We start from the raw sequence: 21,225 nt of genomic DNA on the forward strand, positions 1-21,225 counted from the left end.
GGAAAAGTAAATTCTGTATAAAACATAACCTGAAGGCCTTAGCCAGAGTGCTAGACAGTCAGCACGTAGAGATCTGTGTCATGTAAAAAACTGAAGTATGATCAGGACACAGGACTGTGGGCTGCTAAAAGGGTGTGAAAGGGCAGATGATTAGCACTGCGGATGTGAGGTGCTGAAGGAGCCCCACATAGGCAAGAGGAAATCTCCCAGGTGAGAATAAGAGTTTGTGAAGAAAGGAAGAGAAGGAGCCCGTGCTAACTTTCACAGTGAGCCTAGAGGGCTGGCTGAACCTCCAGCAGATGACAGTGACAGGGAAGGCTGGAGAGTGTTAGAGGCATTCCCTCTCTGTATATCCGGAGATAACCCATTGTATCAACTTTTACTTATATATCTACATTTTATGTATATATTTCTTTTTTTTTTTAAGTTTTTATTGTGCAAACACTTCAAACTTTTACATAATCGAGTAGCACAACGAACCCCATGTATCCATCACCCGACTCCAACAATTATCAGCCCACAGTAATCTTATTTCCTCTATTAGCCTTCCACTGGATTATTTTTGAAGCAAATCCCAGACATCATACCTTTTTAAAACAATTATCTTTATCCTTAACCCAAACCTGTGTCAAAATCATAGGATATGACGAACTTTGTGCTATGGCTAATTAAAAAACACTGAAAATTAACAAATACAGAAGCAAAGTCTACTTACTCTCTAGTAAAGAGAAATTAATAATAAGACAATATAAACATGATGATCAGTTATTTAGAGAAAGGGGTAAAACAGAATAATTTAGAAATAATGCTAATCTGGTAAGCAAAGTTACTAGTAAAATCCTACAACCTGAATTAAACTAATGAGGTTAAATATATGCGCAGGAAACAGAAGAAAATTGATTTGAAAATGTGTATACTAAAGCATCAAAGAAATGAGCTATTAAACTGGAAAAGCAGAAAGACCTGGGCTGACGGTGGGATAGGGAAACAGATTAAGTGTAAGTTGGAATGTAGCCTAGCTCATTTAAAAGAGATCCCAATTAATTCTTTCATGCAATAATTACTGAGTGCCTACCACGTGCAGGGCACTGTCATGTCTCTGGAATGTCACCAGCCTTTAGTAAACCATCTTCGCTGCTTAGAGGAGGTAACAAGTGACCCAAGGGCAAGCAGCTGCGTGTACCTGATTCTGCCTGAACCTCATCCAGATTCTTTATTAAACACCTGGCTTCTTGAGAAATAGAGGCAACTGGAAGGGGTTCAAAGGAGTGGAAAAGAAAATAATTAGAGGAAGAGGTTGGTTTTAACAGAAGGATCAAAGGAACCAAATATCAGGAACTTGGCTAAGCTGGGGGCTCAGGGAAAAAAATGAGCTATCTGAGGCATGTAAAGAGTGAAGCTACATAAGAAATATTGAGGTGGTGCAGAGGGCATAATGGAGAGCCTCGGACAGAGGAAGAGAGGGAAAGGCAGCGGCCGGGGGCAGGATAAGGCACTCAGGAGGCCCAGGGCTACAGACAGCACATTCTGACATCAAGTGGGACTCTGTCCAATGGATACAGAGCGTGGGCACTATTTTTAACCTTTCAACTTTAGAAAAGAAACCGTTCTGAATCACTGCAAACCCTGATGTGCAGCATGGGAAGGGAGAGGAAAAGGTATTTTCTCTCAAATGTAATTCATAGATAAGTTCTAATGCTTCTCACTCCTACGATGGTTTCTCCAGTCAGCAAAAGTCTTACCAGGGACGGCAGAGAGACAGAGTATTAGTTCTCTGGTTAATGTTTTACCTTTTCACTTAAGGTCTTAGTGACCTTATTTTGGCAACTTTTTTGGTTCTTGATCAGTTTCTTTCATTCAGACTCTGGGTCTTTATTTTTGTGGAAGGAATTACTTTTTAAAAAATTTTAAAATACATCATAAATACAAATCAGGGTCTACAAGCATTTATGTAGAGTTTAAAGAATAACGATGAGATGAACACCAGCATTTCCCATCTCTCCAATTAAAGTCAGATCCTTCTTTGAGGCCCTCTGGGTATCACACCTTGATCACTTTTCTTCCTCTGTCTCTTCTTTCTATTCCTTAACATTATCCTAAAAGTTAGCTTAACCCCTTCCTTAACATTTTACGATAGGGTATGATCCAGAACTTAGCTAAACTATTCCAAGGTATTGCTACCTCAGCATCCAATGTTTTGGCTAAGAGGCCTGTGGAGGGGGTGGGGGGGTGGGCTTAAACTGATGCCAGCCCCTCGTGTCATCAAGCACATTCCCTGAATAACAGCTTGTAGACTCACAGCAAATGTCTGCTTCTGATATAACTCCCCAGCAGCCAGTGATACGTCGTCTTTCACCTCCCAGGGCTTTCCCCTTGTGCACCCCTTAGATAAGACCCCCAGGAGCTTACCAAAAAAGTGAAAGCGAAGTCGCACAGTTGTGTCCAACTCTTTGCAACCCCATGAACTGTAGCCTATGAGGTTCCTCCATCCACGGAATTTTCCAGGCAAGAGTACTGGAGTGGGTTGTCGTTTCCTTCTCTAGGGGATCTTCCCAACCCAGGGATTGAACCCGGGTCTCCAGCATTACCAAAACCCTGCCCTTTTTGGTTCCAAATAAGGCTTATTACTGTCATCATGTCTCTGGGTGTATCATGGTCTCATGGTGGGCTCTTCTCCACTCTCAGGACAGCACTGCTGCTGCTAAGTCTCTTCAGTCGTATCCGACTTTGTGTGACCCCACAGACGGCAGCCCACCAAGCTCCTCCATCCCTGGGATTCTCCAGGCAAGAACACTGGAGTGGGTTGCCATTTCCTTCTCCAATGCATGAAAGTGAAGTTGCTCAGTCGTGTCTGACTCCTAGCGACCCCATGGACTGCAGACTACCAGGCCCTTCCGTCCATGGGATTTTCCAGGCAAGAGTAATGGAGTGGGTTGCCATTGCCTTTTCCGCAGGACAGCACTACTGAAGGCCAAACAGACTCAATTCTTTCCACAGAGGACAGAAAAACTAAAAAAAAATATAACTGAGTTCATGACATTGGCTACTCAAGTTGCTTAGACAGGTAGGTGGATGAACCTGAAGTAGCACATCACTACACTGAAGTTGGAGATTTACTTTATTTTTCCCTGTGGACAGTACTCTGGAAGAAACTCTCATTCAATACCCCTCAGAAATGCCATTGGCAATTCCACATTTCCGGGGGCAGGGACTTCCTGCCCCAGCCCTGCAGAAGCATCCGTTGGGCAGCAGGCCTGGTGCAAGGAAGTGGCACAATGAACTGCATTTCCCTTTTCCTTTTGACCCCTTTCCTGAGGCTGGAGTCACCCGTGCATGGTCCTCCCTGATTACACTAAAGCTCATCAAACAGTTGGCCACTGCCCAGAAGTTTTGCCTCTGCACCAAATCTCAGTCCCCTCACATCGAAACTCGTGAAACTGGACCAACAGGGGTTTATCAGGCTCTGGACCACCTCTGCTGGCAGCCCCAACCTCCTCCTTTCCTCCCAGCACCACATCAGCAAGGTTTTACCATTTTTGGTGACTTGGCTAAACAGGGCAGGGGGTTCATCCTATATGACCTTTCCTATGTTCTTTAGCAATTCTAATTGAGGCCAGGGTGATTATGAATTTTAAATAAGTGAAAGGATCAAAGCTGATGAAGACAAGATGCAGGCAGTTTTAAACTTTCTGATTTTTTTTTTTCTGCCTCCCTAAGAACAGCTTAAAGAGGCATGAAGCTATGAAGTAAGGGATCTGGAAACTTCTACTCAGCAATTTTATGCTAGGTTTTTACAAATATAAGACATTCCATTAAGGCTAGGTAACACTCTAGTATTTCTAAAATCCTGTGAAATTGGTGTATCTCAGTGGAGACATAGGGTATTAGAAACTGTGATGTCTGAAAATTATTGCTATAATATCTAAAATTCCCTCTTCTCTCTCTTTTTAATTCCAAGAAGTCCAAGATCTTATGGGCAGAATATATGGCTTTTAGCAAAAGCTGCCTCTTGAGGTTTGAACTGGCTCAGGCTCATTCTTCTCTGTTTTTAGATCCTCTCTAGTCATTCATTCAACAACAAACATTTACTAAACATCTAGTAAGTAAGTGTCAGGTACAGTGCTAAACCCTGGAATTTCTAAGAAAAATCCTGACATTGGTACCTCCTTTTGAGGGTGAGAGGTTTGAAGAGCTAATAGAGAAAGAGATGCAAGTAAAGAAATAAAGAAAAGCAGTGGTGTTCTAGGTGTGCCAATGGGAGCATTCTCAGGAGCCAAGGGGACAGCATGGGGACAGTTATTAATTCAGGGAGAGAGAGAAGTAGGAACTGGGTGAGGTGGATGGTTTGTTTTGCAAGAGGCTTTGCAGAAGCCATGAAGACCTTGAACTGAATAATGAATTACACTCTCAGTGCACATCAGAGTCTGAACAAACTTTTGATCAACTCTTTTTCAGAAGCCCAAGAAGCTGACCTTGTCCAAATTCACATGGCTGGGACAGGATCTGTTAATGTGTAACATTTGCTGTCTCCCTTCCATTCCATGGTCCTTGTTCCCCCCCTTTTTGCAGCCGGCTGTGAAGGGCCACTTTTGCTGGACCACACTTGTGCCCAGAGGTGAAGACAAAGCTTCTTCTTCCTTGGTCTTCACAGTTCAGTGAGACCACTTGCCTTTTTAATTCCTAGGAGTTTGGTTTATATAGACTGGGTGTTGGGTTTAAATAATTCATTTGGGGATGGGCGTTGGTCCAATCCACTTCCTCTTTCTCTTCTTCAGTTTCATCTCAAAATTGGAAGGCAAGATGTGAGTCTGTGAGTCCCTGGCTCCACCAGCTCTAGCTGGAGCCTGTAGTGTGGTGTTTCACCTTTCTGCATCCAGTCCCGTGTTTGTTTGGTAATACCTCTCTCTGCTCTGAGGACACAAGATTCTGGTGGAAAGACCCACCACCTGACTTTCACACTCAGTGGAGCCATTCACTGGTATGAGATGGCCTTTCTCTTCTGCTCCTCCATCCCTTCAGCTCAGCCTGGGGGCCAGGGTGCTTCTCCCCCCAGCTGTTGGAGAACTAGTTCTTCTGCAGGTGAGCTAATGGGTTTCTGTGTTGTGCTTTATGTATCTCTGCATTTGCAGGGACATTGTGGGGGCAGGGCAGTGTGGGGGCACTTGCCATGAGGGGACAGGAAGAAGAGATGGCCATGAGCTGAAGAAAGAAGATAGCAGCGAGGGGAATTCTCTAGAATTTTGGAAGCTGAATTGCCTCTGTTGGGGAGTAGCTGATGCACCTGAAAACTATTTGCAAGACTTTACTGCCCGAGTAAAATTAGTACTGAAATGCCTGGAATCTCTTCAAGAGATTGTGATGTTCACTTAATGTTCCTCTTCTGGCAGAAAAAAAGGTGAACTCGGTTATTCATGTGATTAGGCATCAGTTGTATAAAATGCTGTATGTAGGCTAATTCCTATTGACCCTTCAGAGAGAGAAATCACATATTGTTATTCAAGAAGCGCATGTAATTTTATCTCTTTTTACAAGCCCAAATCAAATAGATTATTTCCCTGAGCTATGAACAACTTGAAATGCACATAGATCTTCTAGGTTAAAGAGCAAGAGGATAAGGAGTTGCATTTGAAAGAGCAAAGTCTGTAATTTGGTGCCACAAAGATTCTGTTAAATGGCTAAAGAGGAAACCAGCAGATTCCAAAACTGTAAAAATTTTAAAGGAGAAATAAAAGATAACAGGGTTTCTCTGGTGGCTCAGTGGATAAGAATCTGCCTGACAATGCAGGAAACATGGTTCCATCCCTGATCCGGGAAGATGCCACATGCTGTGGAGCAACTAAGCCTGGGCGCCAGGATTGAGCTTGGGCTCTGGATCTCAGGAGCCAGAACTACTGAAGCCCATGTGCCCTGGAGCGTGTGCTCCACAGCAAGACAAGTGACTGCCGTGAGAAGCCTGTGCACAGCAACTGGGGAGTAGCTGCCCTTCACCATCACGAGAGAAGAGTCTGCGCAGCAACAAAGACCAGCATAGTTGCTTAATCTCTCAGTCATGTCTGGCTCTTTGCGACCCCATGGACTGCAGAACACCAGGCTTCCCTGTCCATCCTTGTCCATCACCAACTCCTGGAGCTTGCTCAAACTCCTGTCCATCATGTCAGCAATGCTATCCCACTATCTCATCCTCTGTCGTCCCCTTCTCCTCCCTCCTTCAATCTTTCCCAGTATCAGGGTCTTTTCCAAGGAATCAGTTCTTTGCATCAGGTGGCCAAAGTATTGGCGTTTCAGCTTCAGCATCAGTCCTTCCAGTGAATACTCAGGACTGATTTCCTTTAGGATTGACTAGCTGGATCTCCTTGCAGTCCAAGGGACTCTCAAGAGTCTTCTCCAACACCACAGTTCAAAAGCATCAATTCTTCAGTGCTCAGCTTTCTTTATAGTCCAACTCTCACATCCATAAATGACTACTGGAAAAACCATAGCTTTAACTATATAGACCTTTGTTGTCAAAGAATGTCTCTGCTCTTTAATATGTTTAAATATGCTTAAAGACCCAGAACAGCCATAAATAAATAAGTAAATAAATAAATAAATAATTTTAAAAAAGATAACGGGGGTGTCATGGGAAAAAACATTTTATATTTACTTACTTAAGTCTTCTTGAAGGTAGAAATATAGGCTTAGCTAAAAAGTTCGTTTGGCTTTTTCTATAACATATTGAAAAACCTGAATGAATATTTTGGTCAAACCAATACTCCTCAAAACCATTGCTGTGACTCCTCTGCCCAGGCCACAGTTGTACTGCCTCTACTCTGGATTACTGAAATAGCTGCCTGTTGAATCTCCCTGCTTCACCTCTGACCCTCACAGTTCACCTGCCTCTCAACCAAAATTATTTTTTATTTTTATTTTTATTTTCTTTATTTATTTTTTTGGACAAGAATCTTCTTTATTCAAAATTATTTTTTAAAGATCATCTTTTAACGCTTACAGTTCTCCATGAGCTTGTCACTGTACACAGGATAAATTTAAGCTTCTTACCCCAGGGACTCCTCAGGCTTTCTCAACAGAGACTGTATGTGGAGGACAGGAAGAGCAGGACAAGTCTCTTGTGCGTCCATCCACAGCAGTGAAAGAAGTTTAGCATCCCTGGCCCTGCCCACAAAAGCCAACAATGCTCTGTCCTCAACTCTGTATTTTGCATCCAAATCACCAGCTGCACATCCTCACACAGCATCTAGGCAGGGGAAGGAGGGTGGCATCACCCCTAGCTGAAAATCCCCACTAGGCTACCTGATCTGGTGCCTCCTACCTCCAACCTCAGGATCTCTGCACAGGCTCTTTTCTCTGCCTGGACTGTTCCACTCCCAGACTAGCCATATTTGGCTCCTTTTCCACATTCAGTTCAGTTCAGTCGCTCTGTCGTGTTCGACTCTTTGCGACCCCATGAATCACAGCACGCCAGGCCTTCCTGAGGAGTTCACTCAGAAACTCCCAGAGTTCACTCAGACTCATGTCCATCGAGTCAGTGATGCCATCCAGCCATCTCATCCTCTGTCGTCCCCTTCTCCTCCTGCCCCCAATCCCTCCCAGCATCAGAGTCTCTTCCAATGAGTCAACTCTTCACATGAGGTGACCAAAGTACTGGAGTTTCAGCTTTAGCATCATTCCTTCCAAAGAAATCCCAGGACTGATCTCCTTCAGAATGGACTGGTTGGATCTCTTTGCAGTCCAAGGGACTCTCAAGAGTCTTCTCCAACACCACAGTTCAAAAGCATCAATTCTTCGGCGCTCAGCCTTCTTCACAGGCCAGCTCTCACATCCATACATGACCACAGGAAAAATCATAGCCTTGACTAGATGGACCTTAGTTGACAAAGTAATGTCTCTGCTTTTGAATATGCTATCTAGGTTGGTCATAACTTTCCTTCCAAGGAGTAAGCATCTTTTAATTTCATGGCTGCAATCACCATCTGCAGTGATTTTGGAGCCCAGAAAAATAAAGTCTGACACTGTTTCCACTGTTTTCCCATCTATTTCCCATGAAGTGATGGGACTGGATGCCATGATCTTCGTTTTCTGAATGTTGAGCTTTAAGCCAACTTTTTCACTCTGCGCTTTCACTTTCATCAGGAGGCTTTTTAGTTCCTCTTCACTTTCTGCCATAAGGGTGGTGTCATCTGCATATCTGAGGTTATTGATATTTCTCCCAGCAATCTTGATTCCAGCTTGTGCTTCTTCCAGCCCAGCGTTTCTCATGATGTACTCTGCATATAAGTTAAATGAGCAGGGTGACAATATACAGCCTTGACATACTCCTTTTCCTATTTGGAACCAGTCTGTTATTCCACATCCAGTTCTAACTGTTGCTTCCTGACCTGCATACAGATTTCTCAAGAGGCAGGTCAGGTGGTCTGTATTCCCATCTCTTTCAGAATTTTCCACAGTTTATTGTGATCCACACAGTCAAAGGCTTTGGCATAGTCAATAAAGCAGAAATAGATGTTTTCTGGAACCCTCTTGCTTTTTCCATGATCCAGCAGATGTTGGCAATCAAGTCTTATCGTAAATGTCACCTCCTCAGAAATATCATCCCTGGGTCACCTCTTCTAAAATAGCAGTACACACACACAGAGTCACTCTCACTATGAATACTTATCATGCTACACAATTTTCTCCTTTGTTTACTTGTTTATTGTCTGTCTCCCCTCTCTAGAATGTAAGTTCCATAAGAACAGTCTGTCTTGTTTGCTGCTATACCCCCAGAGCCTGGGGATAAATTTTTATAAATATTTGTTGATTGAATAATAGATGCTATAAGGTTATTTTTCATTTAACCACATACATAATACATACTGGGAAGAAGCAGAAAAGCATTATCAAACTCATTTTTTAGATAAAGTACCAAGACACTAAAAATAACACGTCTCACACTGAATATTAGTGATGGAGGGAGGGACAAAACCAGAAATGCCATTGCCTCCTTATTAAGTCACAGTGGATTATTCAGGACATGGCGATCTGTTAGGTCACAATGAAAGACATATAACACAGAGTTGTTGGTGTTGTGTAGTCTGTTAGTCATGTCTGACTCTTCTGTGACCCCTTGACTGTAGCCCACCTATCTCCTCTCTCCATGGGATTTCCCAGGGGAGAATACTAGAGTGAGTTGCCATTTCCTTCTCCAGGGGATCCTCCTGACTCAGGGATAGAACCTGTGGCTCCTGCATTGGCAGGCAGATTCTTTATCACTGAGCCACTAAGCAAGCCCCTATAACATACAGAGACATACATAATTAATAAATTCTCTTGTTTCTACCACTTTGAGGCTAAATGTCCATTGTGGCTACTGCTATATGTATATTAACTGGATTTCATTTTACTTTACAAGCTATTATACCTTTTCAAATATAGCCTCAAAAATTTAGATTCACCCTTTGGAGAAGGAGATGAAAAAGGAAATGTTTTATTGTTCTCTGTGAAACAAGTCTGAGTACCCATCTCTCATCTGATTCTAGTAGCTGACAAAACTGATCCACGAACAAGGCATCACATGGGGCATAGCAAACACACGGCACCTGGGTTCTTTCTCCGCTCCTGCATCACAGCAGGTACAGCTCACCAATCTTAATACCTCCTTTTGCTGAGCACCCATTCCATCTGGGACTCTCAACCGAGTGTTTCTGGCAGCAACTAGCAATGAACTGGAGTTGACATACAAGTTAAACATCTATTTGCCAGCTCTAGAATAGTGGAAAGAGTAAATCTTTCCAGATCAATCTGAATGTGAATACCACATTTGCTCTCTGGCACCTGTGAGATCTTGGTTACTTTCTTTCTGTTGATCTCATAATATCAAACTTGTAGGGTTGTTGGGGAAAATTACAAATAATTGCAGTAAAGTGTTTATCACCATGCTTGTTACAATTAGAATTTGCTAAATAGCAGCATAGAACTGTGGTGAGGAGAAGGCTTTGTTTAACCCCCAAGAATAGAGAGGAGATGTTATCTTGGAAGTCAGGAGGTGGTGCAGGTTACTGGAAACAGTAGATTGAGACTGAGAGTTGGACTAGGTGAGTGGTTCCTAAACAAATTGTACATAGGCCCCAGCTCAGATCTGCAGGTCGGAAACTCGGGGTGGATCCCAGCATTGTGTGTGTTAACAAGCCTTGCTGATGCATGCTCTCTCTAGTTTGGGAAGCACTGCAGTAGGGAGAGGGAAAGCAGAGATGGATAGATGTGGTACAGTCAAACAAGAAGCATGCGTGCTCACCTGGTGATTAATCAGAGAGGAAACAGGAAGTGCCTCCCCTAAAAGAAGATGTGGCCATGGGCATGCCCCACCCTAGCAGCCGCTTCCACAGATAGGATAGCAGTTTGCTATAACCAAGGACAGACTCAGAGCTCACCAAGAGAGAATGGGTTTGTAGTACAAAGCAAAGGAATAGCTTCCCAAACGCAGCCCAGATGCAGGGAGATCACAGACTGGAAACGGAAAGGCTCCTTCTCTGAGCAGAGGAAGGTGGCCCTTGTTCTTGGTGGTTTCAAGGGCAGCTTTGACTGAAGGCAAGCAGCTGATCTAGACACTTCCTCAGGCTCCCCCAGCTTGGTAATTTCATGAAAGAATTGCATCTGACAAGCTCAAGATGCCTGGGGGCAGTGGGAAGGAGGGGGCATCAAAGATGGGTCAAGAGATCCAACACCATGAGGATTTCTCTGCTCCACCTGCTCAACCTACACCATTGCATTCCCCCATTCTAACTCTTGCTGCCAGTATACAGACACAGAAGTACCTCTAGTGGGGTCAAAGTTATAAAATACTTTCAGAGAATGGAGTCTATCCAAAGCCCTGTGTGATCCAGCAGATTTTAAACCTGTCTTCCAAAGTTAACCCCTGAAGCATGATCTAGGATGGCCTCAGCACCAACTTCTCTTTGGTTCCACCAAATCAGAAACCTTAGTTTTTATTAAAAGTTCAATTTACACATTCTTGGACACTACTCATACTTGCAGATTGGTCTAAATGGTATAGACAAAGTCTATGACCAGTGGCAACAGTAGATAGAAGAGCTATACAAAAGAGATCTTCATGACCCAGATAACCACGATGGTGTGATCACTCACCTAGAGTCAGACATCCTGGAATGCAAAGTAAAGTGGGCCTTAGGAAGCATCACCATGAACAAAGCTAGTGGAGGTGATGGAATTCCAGTTGAGCTATTTCAAATCCTGAAAGATGATGCTGTGAAAGTGCTGCACTCAATATGCCAGCAAATTTGGAAAACTCAGCAGTGGCTACAGGACTGGAAAAGGTCAGTTTTCATTCCAGTCCCAAAGAAAGGCAATGCCAAAGAATGCTCAAACTGCCACACAGTTGCACTCATTTCACCCACTAATAAAGTAATTCTCAAAATTCCCCAAGCTAGGCTTCTAGTAAGTGAACCATGAATTTCTGTTCAAGCTGGATTTGGAAAAGGCAGAGGAACCAGAGATCAAATTGCCAACATCTGCTGGATCATCAAAAAAGCAAGAGAATTCCAGGAAAACATCTACTTTTGCTTTATTGACTATGCCAAAGCCTTTGACTGTGTGGAACATAACAAACTGTGGAAAATTCTGAAAGAGATGGGAATACCAGACCACCTGAGCTGCCTCTTGAGAAATCTGTATGCAGGTCAGGAAGCTGCAGTTAGAACTGGACATGCAACAACAGACTGGTTCCAAATAGGAAAAGGAGTATGTCAAGGCTGTATATTGTCACCCTGCTTATTTAACTTCTATGCAGAGTATATCATGCGAAATGCTGAGCTGGATGAAGCACAAGATGGAATTAAGATTGCTGGGAGAAATATTAATAACCTCAGATATGCAAATAACATCACCCTTATGGCAGAAAGCAAAGACCGAAAGAGCCTCTTAATGAGAGTGAAAGAGGAGAGTGAAAAAGCTGGCTTAAAACTCAACATTTAGAAAACTAAGATCATGGCATCTGGTCCCATCACTTCATGGCAAATAGATAGGGAAACAATGGAAACAGTGAGAGATTATATTTTGGGGCTCTGAAATCATTGCAGATGGTGATTGCAGCCATGAAATGAAAAGATGCTTGCTCCTTGGAAGAAAAGCTATGACCAACCTAGACAGCATACTAAAAAGCAAAGACATTACTTTGCTAACAAATGTCCATCTAGTCAAAGTTATGGTTTTTCCGGTAGTCATGTATGGATGTGAGAGCTGGACTATAAAGAAAGCTGAGCACTGAAGAGTAGTGCTTTTGAACTGTGGTGTTGGAGAAGACTCTTGAGAGTCCCTTGGACTGCAAGGAGATGCAACCAGTCCATCCTAAAGGAAATCAGCCCTGAATATTCACTGGAAGGACTGATATTGAAGCTGAAACTCCAATACTTTGGCCACCTGATGCAAATAACTGACCCATTTAAAAAGACCCTGATGCTTGGAAAGATTGGAGGTGGGAGGAGAAGGGGACAACAGATGAGATGGTTGGATGGCATCACCGACTCGATGGACATGAGTTTGAAAAAGCTCCGGGAGTTGGTGATGGACAGGGAAGCCTGGCTTGCTGCAGTCCATGGGGTTGCAAAGAGTTGGACACGGAACTGAACTGAACTGATGGCCGATGTCTTATTATTAAAGAACAAGGACATTATTAGAAAATGTCAGGCATTCAGATCCAACATAATTATTGAGTATCGGCACTTCCAACTTTCCTGTTCTTCCCACAACCATGTGTGTGAGTATTAATGTCATTCCCATGAGGCAGACCATGGACCTGAGGCTCAGATACATAAAGGAACTAGCCCAGAGTCTCACAGCTGCTTTAAGTGGCCAAAAATAGATCCTAAACACCAGTGTCCTGACAGAGTGTTAATCCACCACTAGAAGACTGGCTAAAGGGGTGACCTACCCTTATTTGAGTTAAAAATGACAGCTCTCAATTCCCAGCCAATGCATGTGCTGTGATTTGTGTTTCCAATGGAATGTTTCTGCTGCTGCTGCTATTTATCACCACCTTTCTAAGCTGGTGGAAGGAATGTTTTCAATTTAACATTGTGTCCTACACACAGCCCCATTGCAGGTATGGCAACCCTGATCTTAAATGGACTGCAGTGAATGATTAAAACTCTGAGAATGGCACTAACTATGTTCTTAAAGACAGTGGTAGGAATGTGTTAGGAGATTTTACTGAAAGTTAGTAATTGGTTATTACTGAACCACTTATAAGATGTGGCTTCTAATAACAACAATAACAAAAATCCATTAAAAATGCTGTTTAAACTTGCTTTTGGATAGGCCACCTTTATTGAAATTCTAAGGTGGTTACCATTGTTCTTCACGCGTATGAACTATCTTTGTATGCATGCGTGGTTAAGTTGTTTCAGTCGTGTCCAATTGTTTGCCACCCTACAGACTGTAGCCGGGCAGGCTCCTCTGTCCATGGGATTCTCCAGGCAAGAATACTGAAGTGCACTGCCCTCCTCTAGGGGATCTTCCCGACCCAGGGATCAAACCCACGTCTCTTATGTCTCCTGCATTGGCAGGCAGGTTCTTACCACTAGCGCCACTTGGGAAGCCCATGGATTATCTTTATACCATAGGGAAACAACCAAATATTCATATTTCTGAACACAAAATAGGGGGAAGTGAGTTTGATTTAAGAAAAACTTCTGAGCAATGAGCCTGGTTAATAATTAGGAACGGATTTTCTAGGGACTTGGGCATCCTTTCTTGAAGGAGGGTGGGGAGAAGGGGGTGAAGTAACAGCGATTCTAAAGTTGTGCTAAAGGGCTGGTTTCTGCTCTCAAAACATTTCCTCCTCTGCAAGGAACAATACAGTTTCCTAAGTCATACAGAAAATAATGAAAAATAATATTTATGGAGACTCTACTGGATTACAAGATTCCTCTAATTTATTTATGATCTGTGGTTTTGTTTTTAATTATCTGAAGTCTTCAGTTCAGTTCAGTTCAATTGCTCAGTCGTGTCTGACTCTTTGCGACCCCATGAATCACAGCACACCAGGCCTCCCTGTCCATCACCAACTCCTGGAGTTCACTAAGACTCACGTCCATCAAGTCAGTGATGCCATCTAGCCATCTCATCCTCTGTTGTCCCCTTCTCCTCCTGCCCCCAATCCCTCCCAGCATCAGAGTCTTAGGATCACATAATTTATAAATTTTTGTTGATTGTATATCTCCTCTAATGTTTCTAACAAGTTGGCCAAAGCACCATTGCCAATCACATATGATAATTCTACGATTATATGTGTTTTGGAATAGCAATTTAAAAGACAGTCCTGAATTATAACTTTAGTTTGACTTAATAAAGAATTCAAAAGCAACGTTTGCCACTATAGCTCGTGAAGCTAAATTTTAAAAGCATATGACCTTGTGTATGTACTAAGACAATTCAGTCATGTCTGACTCTTTGCGACCCTATGGATTGTAGCCTGCCAGGCTCCTTTGTCCATGAGATTCTCCAAGAAAGATTACTAGCGTAGGTTGCCATGCCCTCCTCCAGGGGAACTTCCCAACTAAGAGATTGAACCCACATCTCTTATGCCTCCTGCATTGGCAGGTGGGTTCTTTACCTGCCACCTGGGAAGCCCAGGTGACCTTACAGATCACCTATGAAATAGGAAAATAATTAAATATTCTTTCTATGCTTTATACATGAACTGCACTAAAATGCCTTTCATTGAATAAAAGGCAACATTTTAGGTACAGGGGATTTTAATTAAATTGGTAATAGTTAAGACCAAAAAGATAAAGTGGACATTACCAGCTTATCTTCAGCCCTTGCCTTTAGCAGGCTAATGAATACAATGTGAAACACAGGTGAGTCTTGCTGTTCTATGACACAGTGAAGGGATATCCTCCATATTTAAATATATTAATGTAATCAGTTATATAAATTTAAATGTAAAACCAGTTTCCTATAGGTTTTGAGATGGCATTCACCATCTCTATAAAGAGCTGACCACTACTCATCAAGTCCAGTCATGTCTTTAGAAGGGGAGAATGGAGACAGTACTTGCTGAACTAGCATTAGTATCACAATTCAAAAAGCTGATCATATTAATTTAACCATGAGTCAGTCTATATAAATCAGGACTATCCAAAATAAATATCCTACCAGCTATTCATGATTGGAATGCTGCTATATGAGGTTTATTTAAATGTGGTACACATAAAAAAGCTCATGAGACATTTCTGTTTTGTAATAAACAAGGCAATGCACAACTATTACTCATTAGTAGCTTTTCTGAGATAAATTATTAAGTCCGCCCTTTCTGCCATCTTTTTAATGCCCATGAAGATCATTTTCGTTCCACGAATGTACTTCTTGGGATTCTCCATATACCCCATCCGTGTCTCCTCTCCCCAAGAGATGCCTTTGTTCCTGTTGGAATCTGTGTAAGAAAATCCAGGGGCCTGACCTGTCTTTTGCCCAAAAAGACCATGGAGATTTGGCTCAATCTTGTGCCTGCCTCCCTTTTCCATGGTATGGCACTGGACACACTTCTGAATAAAAAGCTTCTTGTCCTTTTCCACATTACCCGCGTTTAGATCATTCTCTTTTCACAATGTCCTGCTCTCCAAGTCCAAGGACATGCAGGTCTGAGCCTACGTCCCGGTAGGTTCCTCTAATTCTGATGATGCTGTTAATTATTTACTCTCTTTACAAATAAGGAAACCAAGGTTCGGACTGGCTGTGTAACTCACTTAAGGTTATGGAATAAATGACGGGACTGGAAAATTTAACCCAGATCTGCTCAGTTCCAGCAACAATGGATCTTTCCGTTTCACTGGAAAGGCCCTACAGAAATGCCTAATTTAATGGTGAGGAAACCGAGGCACAGGTGAGATGTCCTCTAGTTGATGTGTGATTGAGGGTCAATATGTGAAATGTTCAGGAAGCCACATCTTTTCCCTTTTAACACTTTGATTTAGCTTATATAAGGTCACAGTCTGTTACTTTTAGAGATTTTCCAGCTTTGGGGATTAGACTTTGTTTTTCTTGGCAGTGTTCATATTTGAAAGCAGTATATTCGACACTGCTTTCTGGATTTAACTTGAAACAAACGAAGTAAAATTATACTCACACTCCCTGCTCTCTTCCAAATTATGAACTCAAAATTTAACTTTCTGCTCAGGACATCAGCGTTTCGGCAAGCGAAAATTCTCACTTTGCCCAGCCATCACAAGTGAGAAAAGAGCAACTCTTGCACTAACAAATCCTTGTTGATAAACCTTTTTGTCATGGACATTCTGTCTTTAGAAAACAAGTAGATAGAGCACTTGTTAGTTAATAATAAAACAAATTCTTCAGTGACTACTCAGATGAATATTTTTTAGAGGCATGGGGTATGTAAGGAATTTTAATCCAGCCTCCAGGTTCACTCCCCCACACAACAACTGTAGAGAAACCTCTGGCCTCTGAATGATGAATGGCCCCAGACTCAACCAGGAGGGAAGACAAGGCCAATCCTATAATTTGGCATCACTCTTTTTAAAATTCCTGGGTGGACTTCTATTTTGGCTGTAGCTGATGAATGGGCTCAGTTAAAGAGCTTTGCATACATTGTAAAATGGCCATCAAGAGTTTCTCCTCTTATGCCATCCCGTCTCTTTTCATCCTATCCACAAAATCCCAACCTCAATCCCCAACTACATCTCAGCCTCTCACAGACACACTTCTGCTGGCACATCTCTAGCTGTTAAAAAGTTCTATTCATTAATTTCAAATTAATATCTTAGGGGACTCCAGGCCATGGGAGAAAAGAAATCAGGAAACTGAATTAGTAAGTGACAGAGCAGTAAGCAGCTTAAAATGAGACTTCTTGCAGCTCTTTGCCTGTGGATGACATAGAATTTCTGAGCTTAGAAAAGCTCTTTTCTCTGCAGGTGGTACTGTGGGGATACCAAGATGCGGTTCCATGATCATAGATCACAGTCTTATCCATTTGTTTTAGTCTCTACTGCAATACTCCACACAGCCCTCCCCACCCCCGCCCGTGCTCTGTGCAGTCAAATCCTACTTGCTAATCAGCCAGGCTGAATGAAGGGTTAAGGCTGCAGCCTTCCATGCCAGCAGACGCTGCAAACATTTCACGTTCACTTTCTAGTCAACCCTGTAGCTCCATCTCCTGTAAAGCCTTCAGCATTTGCAGAAGTATTATTTCCTCTCACCTCTGTCTGGCTTAGACTTGCAGCTGACCAGGTTCTACAGCTTAGAAGTCCAAACTCACCCCTGCAGGGTCTTACCTAGAATCTGTCCCTCCTCCCCTGCTTGGTCCGGAAAGCCTCAGGGCCTCCTGTAACCTTGATGCTGCCTCCCCACTGGAAGTTGAAAGCATCCTCCTTGGCTGCATTACTGCACATTTTCCTAGTAAGCTTTTAGTAAGCTTTTTTTTTTTTCCTTCAGCTCAAACTTCTTCAAACAACACCATCTCTATTGACCCTGAATTTCTCTAGCCCTCTGTAAGGGCATTTCCAACTGGCTAGGCCAGAAGAGAGACTGTAGAGGGCAAATTGGGGAAAGAAGGTTTGGAAACTCACCTGCACAGCTGCGAGGAGAGGAGCAGACACAGGATGGGGCTGCCTGCAAACTTCCCAGGGACCATCTGCAGCCAAATCTCTTGGCCTTAAAGCGACAGGGCGCTTTTCACCATATAAGGAAAACAGTTTCACTTGTCTGCTTTGGGACCTGTTTGGGCAAAGCAGCTCCTTCTCTGGACATGGCAGAGGCTTAAACCGACTGGAAAAATCTGGAGCCTGTCAGTTCAGGAGGATCTGTACATAGTAGGCAGCTTGAAAACTGCTGGATAAGGTACACGAATGGTATTTGGCAGGCCATTTTGAAGACTGGAAAACCCTTTATCTGGGGCTTGCCCCCTACAGAAAGGGTTTACAGTGACTGGGAAGTCTGCCTCAGTGACAGGAAAGGGTTCTGCTCCTATTTCAGGTTTGGCTTCCTAGAAACAAACCAATGATCTTGCTCATCTCAAAAAGAAGAGGCAATTGGTCCTTGCTTCCTTCAACACTCAGAAGAGGACAGCAAAGTAGTGGGTCTTGTGGTCAGAGATTTTGGTTGTTTAAGATACTTTAGCAGTGCTTCCCTCAGAACGAGGGAAATGGAGATGATTTTGTTATTTCAGCTCAGCTGGCAGAGGCCCTTCCTAAACAGACACACACACAGATCTTGACCAAGGACACCTCCACTCCTGAGCACCCCTTTCAGTGCCCCTTGGCTGAAGCCCACAGCTGAAGTCTGAGGAGCACTTTTATCTTAACCAGCAGGGATAAGAATGTATCTTAGCAAGAGCAAACATTTTCTGTTTGGTACAGAAAATGTTTGAGGTGTATTAAAAGAAATTATAAAATGTTAGATTCTGAGGAAAAAAAGTGGAGCTTAATCTAGTTATCACTTGGATGGTCGTATTTTTCTATTTTTCCTTCTTTTTTGCTTAATATATTTAATGAATTAACTTAATTTTTAATTGAAGTATAGTTGATTTACAATATTATGTTGGTTTGAGGTATAAAACATATAAGATATATGTATATGTATGTGTGTGTGTGTTTATGTTGGAGAAGGAAATGGCAACCCACTCCAGTATTCTTGCCTGGGAAATCCCATGGACAAAGGAGCCTGGCGGGCTCCACAGGGTCACAAGAGTCGGACACAATTTAGCGACTAAACCACCATATATATATCTGTATATATGTACATACGGTTGTATATGTATATATGTGTGTGCGTGTGTTAGTCGCTCAGTCATGTCTGACTCTTTATGACCCCATGTACTGTAGCCCACCAGGCTCCTCTCTGTCAATGGAATTCCCCAGGCAAGAATACTGGAGTGGGTTGCCATGCCCTTTTCCAGGGATTGAACCTGGGTCTCCCGCATTGCAAGCAGCTGATTCTTTACTGTCTGAGTCACCAGGGAAGCTCATATGCGTGTGTGTGTATATATACATTCTTTTTCCTTATAGGTTTTTACAAAATAATGACTTTAGTTCCCTGTGCTACACAGTAGGTCCTTTTGGTTTTATATATATTAGTGAGTATATGTTCATCTCATCCTCCTAATTTATCTTCCCTGCTCCCCTTTGGTAACCATAAGTTTGTTTTCTATGTCTGTGAGTCTGCTTCTGTTTTGTATATAAGTGCACTTGTATCATTACATACCCCCATCTCCCCAACACACACACTTTTTCTTCACTGAAACTAAATATCGTTTCTTTATTGCCAGCAGACTACACCTAATATTTGGTATCTGTATCATAGATTTTGGATTAAAATATATATATATATAATTTGGCCCTTGATTCTATAGTATCATATTACCATCATATTTCACTTTCTTACATAGATTTTGAGTCTTTAAGGACAAAGGTCACTTCATATCCTTCTATACCCTGCTTAATACCTAGCATGGAAGAAGCATAGAGCAGGCAGGGAAATACTTGTTGGATTAAATCAGTTGAATAGGACCCAGGGTTTTGTATAATATCTACCTAGTTTTATGAATAAAATGTGTTTTTACTAAAATTATTGTTGTTAAATAAAGCCATGATTTCTTTTCGTGATCATCCCTTTTATATCAACTACTGTTTGTTTTCCATGCCATCACATTTTCTTCAAGGGGAAAGGTTAAAAGAATTTCTTTGAAAGTAATCGTTGTGATAAACTCTTTGACCTAGCAATCTATTCTTAGAAAATTAATCTAAGGAAATAATTAAACAGAAGCAAAACATCTGATAAGTAGAGATATTCATTACATTGCTGTCTGCAATAGCAAAAGCAAGAGATGACCTGAAGGCTCCAAAGTCATTTATGTTGATACATCAATAATAATAGTTCACATTTAATGATTGCTTACCATGTACCAGGCACTGTTCTAAGCACTTTAAGAAAATTAATTTATTTAATCATGACAAACCCGTGTGGTTGGAGTTGTCATCAACCCCATTTTACAGACCAGAAAACTAAGGCACAAAGGTTAATAAACTTACATTTGAATTGAGGTGCTTTGGCACTAGCATTTAGACTAGCAGCATCCTAAACTCAAGGAGGGCACGGTAATCCAATCCAGTGTTCTTGCCTTGAGAATCCCATGGACAGAGGAGCCTGGCAGGCTACAGTCCATGGTATCACAAAGAGTCAGACATGACTGAAGTGACTGAGAACACACGCACTCATCCTATGCTCTCATCAGGACTCATTGAGCATAATAGGCATCGAGGATAGCCAGAGTAATAAAAGTAATCAAATGGCCTTCACATAGTCATTAAAAATAATAATTATGAAAGCTCTATACAAGCTTGGAAACATGCTTATGATATAAAGTTAACTGAAGCAGAAGATAAAATACCTATGATTATAACTAGTGTTAACTGTCTATAAGAAATGGAAGGCCTTATGCAAAACAGAAAACAGTTATATAATAGTTTTAGACTATGATATGATTTCTGTAAAATTGTCTTAAATGTTATTTATTATTTATGGTTTTCATTTTTAAATTGATAAGAATTAATATTTGCTACAAATACATTGACCTTGGCATTCTTTTGGCTCTAAGCCTGTCTAAATGATGCTATCAGCCTAGATTAGTGAGTGCCAAGAGGTTCTTTTATCCCAGGTGCTATTATCCCAGGGGAGCCCTCTGCCAGCTGGGTGATTCACCACACCTGGGGAAGGGACCTGTATGTCGCATCCCCACACTACTGTTCAGTCACCCTTGAATTGACTGTATATCAAAGTATTTTTCAATGTTTTCTCCTAGTATCTTATGATTTGTGGACCTGCACTGGAGGCTCAGTGGTGAAGAATCTGCCTGCCAGTGCAGGAGATGTGGGTTTGATCCTGGGTTGGGGAGATTCTCCGGAGAAGGAAATGGCAACCTGCTCCAGTATTCTTGCCTGGAGAATCCCATGGACAGAGGAACCTGGCAGGCCACAGATCACAGGGTCTCAAAAGAGTTGGACATGATGTAGCAACTAAACAAGAACAAGGATAAAGCTTTATCTGACAGTGTTGTTCAGGAAAGAATTCTAACTTCCATTTTTCCTTATGTAGGAAGGCTTCCAGTGAGGGATTCTAAATCTGCTAATATTTATCAGTAAACAAACAGATATGTCTCAGAAGATGGGCTTATTCTAGGATTAAAGAGGGCAACTTCAGTGTAAATTGACTAGCAATTAA

The 21,225-nt window shown here is 42.2% G+C and overlaps 2 protein-coding genes across 2 annotated transcripts in view; both read right to left on the bottom strand.

Moving 5' to 3' along the window:
- SCHIP1 (schwannomin interacting protein 1) overlaps positions 1–17,643 on the bottom strand; it is a 186,604-nt gene extending 168,961 nt beyond the window's left edge. Inside the window, exon 1 of the mRNA XM_042235034.1 lies at positions 17,577–17,643. The gene's annotated coding sequence lies outside the window, so the exon portion shown is untranslated. The remainder of the gene's footprint in view (positions 1–17,576) is intronic.
- LOC106990363 (cytochrome c-like) overlaps positions 15,177–21,225 on the bottom strand; it is a 65,707-nt gene continuing 59,658 nt past the window's right edge. The window contains exons 2-3 of the mRNA XM_027963888.3: positions 17,577–17,661; positions 15,177–15,590 (exon numbers count right to left, since the gene is read on the bottom strand). Of these exons, the coding sequence (XP_027819689.1) occupies positions 15,261–15,590; positions 17,577–17,661 (415 nt within the window). The 3' untranslated portion in view covers positions 15,177–15,260. The remainder of the gene's footprint in view (positions 15,591–17,576; positions 17,662–21,225) is intronic.

This window comes from Ovis aries, chromosome 1 (assembly GCF_016772045.2).
Source record: "Ovis aries strain OAR_USU_Benz2616 breed Rambouillet chromosome 1, ARS-UI_Ramb_v3.0, whole genome shotgun sequence".
Lineage (NCBI taxonomy): Eukaryota > Metazoa > Chordata > Mammalia > Artiodactyla > Bovidae > Ovis > Ovis aries.